At 40.9% G+C, this 10,444-nt stretch overlaps 1 protein-coding gene across 2 annotated transcripts in view; it reads right to left on the bottom strand.

The window, feature by feature from the left end:
- Nucleotides 1-4,918: 4,918 nt before the first annotated feature.
- LOC124612276 (acetyl-coenzyme A synthetase) overlaps nt 4,919-10,444 on the bottom strand; it is a 53,537-nt gene continuing 48,011 nt past the window's right edge. For both annotated transcript variants that reach the window (XM_047140378.1, XM_047140379.1), the window contains one exon: nt 4,919-5,256. In XM_047140378.1, the coding sequence (XP_046996334.1) occupies nt 5,051-5,256 (206 nt within the window). In that variant the 3' untranslated portion in view covers nt 4,919-5,050. The remainder of the gene's footprint in view (nt 5,257-10,444) is intronic.

The raw sequence follows: 10,444 nt of genomic DNA, 5'->3' as shown, positions 1-10,444 counted from the left end.
TATTATTTTCATTTTTGCATGCACAAACAAATGTTGGCCACAGTTGTGCAAAACTTTCCTTAACCTAAGATTCATCACCAAATCAATTCATAGTTACATTTGTGATGTACTGTCTAATGAAGATTAGCATAATTTGTGTCATTTTACTATTATGGTGTTGAATTTTGTCTTTCATTGGTGCCTTATGGCTACAATTTTAATGTACCCCTACAATATTATGTAATCAGTGAGTATAAATATTTTGTTGTATGGTTGTAAGTTATATTTTGCTTTTTCTCTTTACCTGTATTTTAACATGTATATAATGCCAACTATTGTATATGTAATCACAGATTCTTTCCAAGACTTTTTAAAGATGTTGAAACCTAGGTCAAGAGGTTTGAATCAACATGTAATTTCTGCAACCAATTGGCTATACTTCACTTTACCCTCATAAAGAATCTAATTTCATGAAAATTTTACTGACTCTGTACCTGATTACAAGTATTTGTTACAGCGAGACAACTATTGACAAACTGCCAAGAAATTCACAACTTACCAAATAAGCAGAGTAAATACGCATTCAGAGGACCACAGGAGATAGTATCATGCCTGTTACATTATATTAAAGAAAACAAAATAGACTGATTTTGTACATGGATGCATGTGAAGCTCAAAACAAAATCTTTTTGTGTCAATATATACACTGACAACAGAAGTGAATCATTAGAAAAGGACAGGGGAAACAAGTTAAACAGAACGATTTGAGAAGGTATATGGTGTTATTTCACTGATTACAATTTTGAGTCAAATTTACAAACAAACTTTACAGTATGAACACACTTATTAATAGGGTGTTGCACATCCTCTCACCTGGATGAATGCTCTGATTCAGCTGGGAAGGGTGTAATATAGCCACTTCTTCCTGAAGCAAGCTGGTCCACAACTATTCTAACTGCTCCTTGATACTGACACTGGGACATAATTTATATTTGATCTGGTCCACCCGTATTTTATCTGGAACATATCTGCAGATCTTTCTGATGATAGGAGTACCTCATCACACAAACAGCTCAGCTCATAGTCATGTGCCATGTATGGATAGGAATTGTCCTATTGGATAAGATATCACAGTCCTCTTGCACAAGACATAACATGAGGACACAAGATGTTTGGGACATTGTTGTGCTGTCTGTGTTGCCTAAATCATCGTGACCAAGTGAGGCGATACAGTAGTCAGTACACTGGACTCGCAATCAGAATGACAGTGGTTTAAATCCACCTCCAGCCATCCAGATTTAGGTTTTCCAAGATTTCCCTAAATTGATCCAGGCAAATGCTGGGGTGGTGCCAAGCTTGTGCTCCATCTCCCATAACCTCTTAGTTGAAGGGACGTACGCATGCACGTTTGTTAGCTCACTTCCATCCTTCCTTCCTAGCCATGGGCTCTGGTTCCTCACACCAATTTTGGTCATTTGAGGTAGCATAGGACTGCAGTTCATTATTGAACACAATAAAACCATTTATTGTCAGTCCACACCTCTCGGTCACATGGTACTACACCAAATGCTAATGTTTCTATTAAGTTAACAGTAGCCTATCCGTGGAACTATTTCCTTAGTCCAGCAGCTGCTAGTCTTCAACAAAGTGTGTGGGATTAAAATGTTGCAGGGTCTCTTATTTCTTGTCAGATGGTAGGTGCAGATGTGAAGGTATTAAGATGTGCTTGGTGTACAATAGTGATCTCATCGTTGTCAGATGTGACTGACCAGAATACTGACGAGTATGCCTCCCATCACCTTCCACTGCAGTACAACATTGACTCAGTCCCATCCAAATGCCCCACAAATCTGGATATTGCATTATTTGACCAGAAGGCCAAATGGAGATCTACAATTAGGCTCCTTTCCAACTGTCTGGTGCGGACAACAATGTCTCGCCAGTACACCACATCTGTCATCCACAGTGATCATTTCAATATCTGACACTTCACACCTCTTAATACCCTATCAGATCTGGTAGCAACACTAAACCCAAACACTAATGCACTCTGGTGGGCATTCTGTCACAGTGAATGGCATCTCATCATTTACATATCTGCCAGTGTCGTATATGTATGAAGTTAAAGTGGTAGCACAGTTGCTCATCTTGACTTAATACTAAAAGAAGTCATCCAGGCATACGATCAAAACTAATTGGCTACCTTCTTGTTTCTGCAAATTGTGTGCGCATGGAATATCCAGTCGTAACCATGACAATTTCTCCCAAGTTGAATTGATGAAGATACGAATTTTGTATTACAATTATTCCAACAAACAAATTAGTTTGCCTTTAATTGCACCAGAATGACTGGTTTTCAGCAATCTGAAAGAAAGACTCAATTTCATTTCATTTCATTTCATACTCCCTACCTACCATTCCCATTAATATAATTTTCGTACATCTCCAAAGCAGTCTAGTGATACCATTCTGCTTAATGACACTGATGCTATAACTTTTCAATAAATAGATGAAAGTAAGTTTTACCATGCCAGCGGTCTTATGCGACTGTTTCACATGCTACTGCCAATTTTATGAAAACTGGTGGCTTAAGCAGTTCTCACATTGTTATTAATATATTATTTTTTATGTCATTAAGTATACCAGAATCATGTTTATGTACAGAAAAACTTGCAGAACACCATTTCTGATGTCAAGAACTTTCCAGTACCATTTCCACTTAATGGCTTGCTTGGGGTTAGGCCATTACTACACTAGCAGCTTCACAAATATGCTTTTGATCAAACCAATCCTGAGAAGTTCAATTAAATTGCATACAATATTAGATGGTTACACTACCAATGTAATTTCTATGTTCTCACAGTGTTCTTAAGTTTTTCGTAATTAAATATTGCATGGTGTTAAAATCTGGTAGCTGTTTTGAACAACTAGAGATAGGATGCCCATATTCACAGGACATGTGTACATTAGTATGTTCTGCAGAAATAATTAGCACTTTAGTCACCTCAGTTCAGCATTTGTCCTGTTGCCTAGCATGCACAGGGTCTGCCATGGGCCCTGATAACTTGTTCTATGCATGATGGCATAAATGTGTATAAGGCGCAAATTGCTTCCTGTGGTATAGTCATTCATGCTGTATTCAACCAGTTATGAAGTTCATCCATGGTGGTTGACATTGGGTCACAGCACAGCACATGTTCTTTCACCATATCCCACACATTTTCAATTGGCAATGAGTCTGGTGATTTAGTGGGCTAGGGCAAAAGGCCAACATCCTGTGACTCCAAGGCGGCATGTGTTTGTGGAGCAGCTTGTGGTCATGCATTGTCTTGGTGAAAATTTAGTCTAACTTGTGCAGGAAGGTTATTGCTATGAGTTGCAGGATGTCAATCACATAGTTCACACTTGTCCTAGTGCCCTGGACACATACCAGCTGCATTTTGTGGTTGTACCCAATAGCACCCCACAGCCTAAGGCAACGTATGTCTTGTGCTAATGTGGTCACTGATGTCTCACCCCCTTTCTGTGGCAAAATCAAAATGTGGCCATCATTTTCAAAACAACAAACAGGATTCATCCAATAACACTATCCAATGCCATTTTTGTCCCCTATGATATTCCATACACCATCGCCATCTAGCATGTTTCTGCACATTCATCACAAGTAGGCAGATTAGTTGACACTGACATGACATAATAAAAAGCAACAGACTGCCACCACTAATAGTTTACAATGTGTTATAATGTTCCACTGTTGCGTCAGAGCGAAGGAGAACACAGATGTGCCCTGCAATGCCATTTGGGTGACATGTCAATCTTCTCAGGGGAGGGGGTGCCTGGTGGTGGTGGTGGTGGTGGTGGTGGTGTGACCTGACCCACCTCATTGTGCTCTACAGCATTCTGTGAACCATTCGGCCCCCACCCATTCCACTGTGCAAACATTTCATATCAACAGAAGGCTGTTGTACCAAAGCATTGAGAAACAGGCTACTTAAAAACATTATCTCACTGGGGCTGACTCAGATATTGGCAGAAATACGGAGTCATACAATGTTGTATCTGCAACCTGGTAGTTTTATTTATTTGGGCATTAGGCCATGGAGTTAGGCTTTTTTCTACTATGGGAGACATACTTGCAGGCTTCTAATGAGAGGAAAAAAAAGTTAAAATTTGATTCTATTCATTAGTATTCTTCTGAATCAGAGGCATTCCTGTTTATAATCCAGACAGATTCCTGAAAAATTTGATTTATTTTAAATTTGAAAGCAGCAATGTTATTTGTCATACTTCATTAAAAAAATAAAATTAAATTTCATATGAGCTTGGTTTTTAGGAATAAAAAATCACTTTCTAAAACTTTAAAATTTTATTTAATTTTTCATTTACCTATTGTACACAGATATTTACCACAAAAATAGAAAACTTTTGAACATAATTTAATAAGCATAAATTGTACAATCTCAAAATGAGTTAAAAATAGTTGGACGTATTTTTTCATGTTCTGTACAATAAATATTTATCCTGAATATGACCTTGCACATTTAATTACAAAATTGTTCCTGAAATGATATGTATCGTTTCTGCATCGTTATGCATTTGTTGTGTCATTTAAACACAAACCCTCAACAAAGGGCAATGAGATCATTAAAATGACTAAAGTGGTTGTCATTTCATCTAAAAGTCCAGCAAAAAATAATATTACATTTATTCCATTTATAGAATACTGAGTGCATTTTGTTACTGGAACTGTGGCAGGAAACAGGAAATGTGTTGTCATCAATTTCATTGTGCATGCATGGTTCTACAACATTTAAAATTTTCAAGGGATCTATTTAACGTATATTTTTCTGTCAATGCACAGTGAAATTTCCCACATTCCATAATTTAAGCTGTCACAATGAAGATGTAATGGAAGAAGTCACATTTAACAATGTCCATCTAAATTGTCAGTCCTTTCTCAGTTTTATTTACACAATTAGCAGCTAAAACATTTACACGTATAACACAACACTTACAAATGTTACAAATACTGATTTGTTTGGTATGCAGTGGCACATTGATTGGTTGCTCTTTAACCTTTAAGCCCAGCTGGCCTGTTCTGGAATAAAATTTCAACAATGCTTTCATCTGCTAAAGTTGATATATCACCAATGTCTCTGTCATTTTGTGCAATTTTTCTTAGTACCCTCCTCATTATCTTTCCTGAACGGGTTTTAGGCAATGCTGGGGCATACTGAATAACTTCTGGTGCTGCAAATGGTCCAATTTTCTCACGAACTGGAATAGAGAAGAAAAAAGCTGTAGGTTCTCAGAAACTGAATGTAGAAAAATAAAATATATGTAAATTAAAATTATGTGGTCCAGAAAATAATGGAAAGAATGAAGGAAACAACTCCCTGTACATTTTAGGCACTGCATAATCAAAAGAAAAACAAAACTAGAAAAACTGTTTGGCAGATGTATGTTTACCGTCAGTCTTAGCTCTGAAGGAGAACACATGTCGAAGCCTCAATCTTTATGTACCTTTGAGCTCTTTAGACAACTGTACAGAGAGTTTTGACCTTTACTCATTCCTTCTTTTCCCAACATGGACCTTCCATTACCATTGTAATTTAGAATATTTGCAAGAATTATTTTGTGCTGAAGTGATGAAGTACCATTCACAGGGTGTATACGGGGACAAGGAAAAAATATACCCGATTTCCCAGTTAAAAGTAACCTTTCTCCTGGGTGAAAATACACATTTTCCCCATTTAAGTGACAGTAAACTTTCCCTCGGGAGTGTTAAACTTATCAATCTTTCAATGGTTCAGGCGTAAAACTTCGGGCACTTTAGAAAATGAATACACCAGGAGGGGAGGGAGGGGGAGGGGGGGGGGGGGGGGGGGGGGGGGGGAGACACCACCACTTGTTTTGGGACAAGCTTCTACGTGCAGCAACATGTACGCTGTCTATTTCTGTATCACGAAATTATATATTCGAGTTCCACCAATCACAGCACTTTAGTGAAATCGAGATTGCGATACTTTTGTAAGCCAGCCATAGCTCTTATCTTGCCAGCCGATGACAGATCTTCAGCAGACAGGGCACGTGATATAGTCAGCCAAGAGCAACATCACCGTTATGACAGGTTAACATACAAATAGGAAAAAATTAATAGTTCAAGTTAATGTACACAGTTTTTTTTGTTTTGGTTTTAGGGCACAAAACTGCTATGGTCATTAGTGCCCAGTCTGTCACTTAGGAAAAGGTAAAAAAAAAAAAAAAAAAACTGGAAACCAGCAGCAATGGGAGAACTCAAAAAATTGGAGAAGCTAAAAACAGAAGGGAAGCTTAAAAAACCACTATAGAAGGGGGGTTTGTTTGTCCCCAAAAAGAGCTTCAAATGACCGACGTCATCTCACCGACACTAATAAACTCGAGAACGCGACCGGCTGAGCGCGTGTCATCTGCTAAAATGGAAGATATATCAGGCGACAGCTGTAGACGGGTGCGTAACGGAGTAAAATAAGGGCACTCAAGTAAAAGGTGTCTCACCGTCCACAGTTGACAGCAGTGGGGCCAAAGCGGGGGAGGATTGCCACTTGAAATCAGCAGGCATGGAAGACAGATGGCTAGCATAACGACTCTGAAGGACAGCTCGCCGACTGGACAGTGGAGGTTCAGCAGCCTCAGCATAAAGGCTTTCCACAGGGCTGGTGAAAAAAAGCTCCAGGTGCTAAACGTAATCCACGGTGGTGGACAGAGTCGAGATGTCCAAGAACAGATGGCCGAGCAGAGGAGTAAGCTATGCTTCCATAGTACAATTTCAAGCGCACTAAGGTGTGATAGAGGCAGAGAAGGACCACTTTGTCCGCTCCCCAGGAGGTAACATTCAGGACACGGAGGGTGTTGAGGGATCGCAGACAGCGAGCTGAAAGATACGAAATGTGGGAGGACCAGCACAGTTTACTGCCAAACGTAAGACCCAAGAATTTGCCAACGTCTGCATACGGAAGGTTGACAGGGCCTAGATGTAAGGAAGGCGGAAGAAACTCCATACAATGCCAAAAATTGACACAAACGGTCTTACTGGGAGAAAAGTGGAAGCCGGTTTCGATGCTCCAAGAGTGGAGGTGATCGAGACATCCTTGAAGATGTTGTTCAAGAAGGCTGGTCCATTGAGAGCTGTAGTAGATCACAAAATCGTCCACAAAGAGGGAGCCCGAGACATTGGGAAGGAGACAATCCATAATTGGATTTATGGCAATGGCAAACAGTACAACACTTAGCACAGAGCCCTGGGGTACCCTGTTTTCTTGGGAGAAAGTAGTGTTCACCCGCAATTTAAATGTGCGCTCTGCCATAAATTCATGAAGAGAAATGGGCAGCCGACCTCTAAAGCCCCAAGAGAACAATGTGCTGAGGATGCCTGTCCAACAGGTATCGTATGCTCTCTTTCCAGATCAAAAAATATTGCTACTGTTTGACATTTCTGGAGAAAATTGTTCATGATATAAGTGGAGAGAGCAACAAGATGGTCAATGGCAGAACGATGCTTTTGGAAACCGCATTGGGCAGGTGTTATAATACTTTGGGATTCCAGCTACCAGGCTAAACGGCAATTCACCACATGCTCCAAAACCTTACATACACTACTCTTGAGAGAAATGGGGCGACAGATAGAGGGGAGATGTTTGTCCTTCCCAGGTTTCGGAACAGGAACGATGATAGCTTCCCGCCATCTTCTGGGGAAAGTACTGTCGGTCCAAATTCGATTATAAAGGCGAAGGAGGTAGCGCAGACTATGGTATGATAAATGCAGCAACATTTGGATGTGGATACCATCCGGTCCTGGGGCAGAAGAGCGAGAAGAAGAGAGTGCATGTTTGAGTTCCCACATGGAGAAAACAGTATTATAGTTTTCGCGATTTTGAGAGGAGAAAGCAAGAGGTCGCACTTCCGCTGCACATTTCTTCGGGAGAAAAGCTGGCGGGTAATTTGAAGAGCTCGAAATCTCAGCAAAGTGTTGACCCAATGAGTTAGAAATTGCGACAGGGTCCACTAAGGTATCATGCGCGACAGTGAGCCCAGAGACCGGGGAGAAACTAGGCGTGCCAGATAACCGTCAAATCAGATTCCAAACTTCCGAGGAGGGAGTGAAAGTGTTAAATGAACTAGTAAAGAAGCCCCAGCTGGCCTTCTTGCTATCGCAGAAGATGCGACGGCATCGCGCACGGAACTGCTTATAGCAGACACAGTTGGCCAAAGTAGGATAGTGGCGGAAAACGTGAAGAGCACATCGCCGCTCACGTATTGCGTCACGGCATGCCTCGTACCACCAAGAAACTGATGGGCGCCGGGGCAAATCAGAGGTGTGATGTATTGAACGTTCCACAGCTGTAAGAATAACTTCTGCAATATGAGTGACCTCATTGTCGACACTAGGAAAGTGACGGTCATCGAATGTTGCTAGAGATGAAAAAAGTGTCCAGTCAGCTTGGGCAAACTTCCAGCATCTCGGGCGCACATGTGGCAGTTGTGGCTGCAATCTAAGGACACATGGAAAGTGGTCACTCGAGTGTGTATCAGCAAGAGTGAACCGTTCAAAGCACCAAGCTAGCGGAACAATACCGACCGAAAGGTCCAAATGAGAGAAATTTGTCATGGAAGCAGACAAAACTGTAGGGTCCCCAGTGTTGAGGCAACAAGATCCGCTTGGTGGAAGACTTCTATCAATAGTGAGCCGCGCACACAAGGATGCAGAGATCCCCAAAGCGGGTGGTGGGCATTGAAGTCCCCAACCAGCAAATAGAGAGGCGGAAGCTGACCAAGAAGATGAAGGAGATCAGCTCTTGTCATTGGTGTGGATGATAGAATGTCCAAAGTACAAAGAGAGAAGGTGTATCCAGAAAGGAAAAGATGGGACAGTACAGCTTGGAAGGAACTGTTTAAGGGAATTGGGTGATAATGGACAGTATCATGGAGAAGAATCACAAGTCCTCCATGTGCCAGAGTGCCATCAACAGAGGGGAGATCAAATCGGACTGACTGAAAATGAGGGAAAACAAAGTGATCGTGGGGATTGTAATGGTACTTTAATTATGCAACCATTACAGCACCTCACCTGAACTTATCGATACCAGTAATATTCTACTGTGTTTCTGTTAAGTAGTTAACATATTTCTGAGACAACATTCAGATTTGATTTCATTTGTGATACATCGATATGTTTATATTGCAATGATATTATTCTTATGTGTATTCTTTCTTTTGTCACTATGATCTTTGACATACTTGTAACTCTGAGTTTTGAGCATGTAAGCGATAGTTGATTAGTTGTTAAGTTGTTAGAGAGTCGGACCTTTAAAAGGTCAAGTCTTGGACATCATGTTGGAAAGATGCATTTTGTAGTTGGCTTATAAAATGTGAAGAAGATGTTTTCAAGTATGTTTTGTATTGTGAATTGATGTTTGTGTCACGTGATATTTCAATTAAAAGGAACTGTAACTTAAATTCGGAGTGCTGATTATTTTTTTTATTTTTTTTTTTTTTTTTTTTTTTTTACATCACCCTTGTCCAGTAAAAGTGTAATCAAGAATGGTTTGTGAAGCGCATCTACAAAACTTTTGAATATAGCAGAATAAAACCTAGGCCTCTTTGCATCCCAGCTTGGAATCATAACCACCTAGATTTTCAACGATTGATCCATGATTTTATGACGAGACCAGCATCGGAAACACAAAAAGATGAGTGCCTAGCTTTTTCAGTATTACATGAAATGACTTAACTGTGCTCTAATGACACCTGCCAAATAATACGACTGATGTTGCTCGAAAATGCAGTATTTAGCAGCGTGAGCAACACCACAATCGTTATTAAAATTTTGACCTTTGTTGTGGTAGGGTTGTTAGAGGATGCAGCTTTGTTTCCTGAAGACAGAAGATGACCGGCGAGTAGGATCGTAAAAGGATCGACAATTCATCCCGACTGGCTCGAATGCCGCAGATATTCCAATTGATAATGGACACAGGGTGGACAGAAAAGGGAAGAATGTGACCAAGGTTGCCCTCAACTCAACGATTGCTCAGAGCCGGCGGCCAACAGCATGGAATAGCATTCATGCTGAAGGCAGAAGATCCTGATCCATAGGTTGTTCAGGAGCAGCTCCTGCCACCAGCGATTGGCCGGTTGATCGGCTGCCAGCAGTGGGCCTTGGTAACAATGAAGACGGTCGAGGGCAGTTACCGCTAGGTGGTGCTGTAGGTGAGACGCTGTGGCGGAGGAGAGGAACTGGGTTTCTTATTAGCCTTCTTAGCAACAGGACATTGAGATGAGGTAGGAATCAATGGTTGTGAAGTCTGTGTACATAAAAAAATCTTCACGAGTAGGCTCTTTTTTGGAAGTCTGGGTGTCCGATTTTGGGGCTCATGATTTAGCAGAACCCGATGAAGGGTGAGCCATAGAGTGAGCAGGTGATAGTGGG

Source organism: Schistocerca americana, chromosome 4, assembly GCF_021461395.2.
Source record: "Schistocerca americana isolate TAMUIC-IGC-003095 chromosome 4, iqSchAmer2.1, whole genome shotgun sequence".
NCBI classification, from domain to species: Eukaryota; Metazoa; Arthropoda; class Insecta; order Orthoptera; family Acrididae; genus Schistocerca; species Schistocerca americana.
Note: the sequence above shows the minus strand (reverse complement) of the source record. Positions and strands in the feature narration are given on the sequence as shown.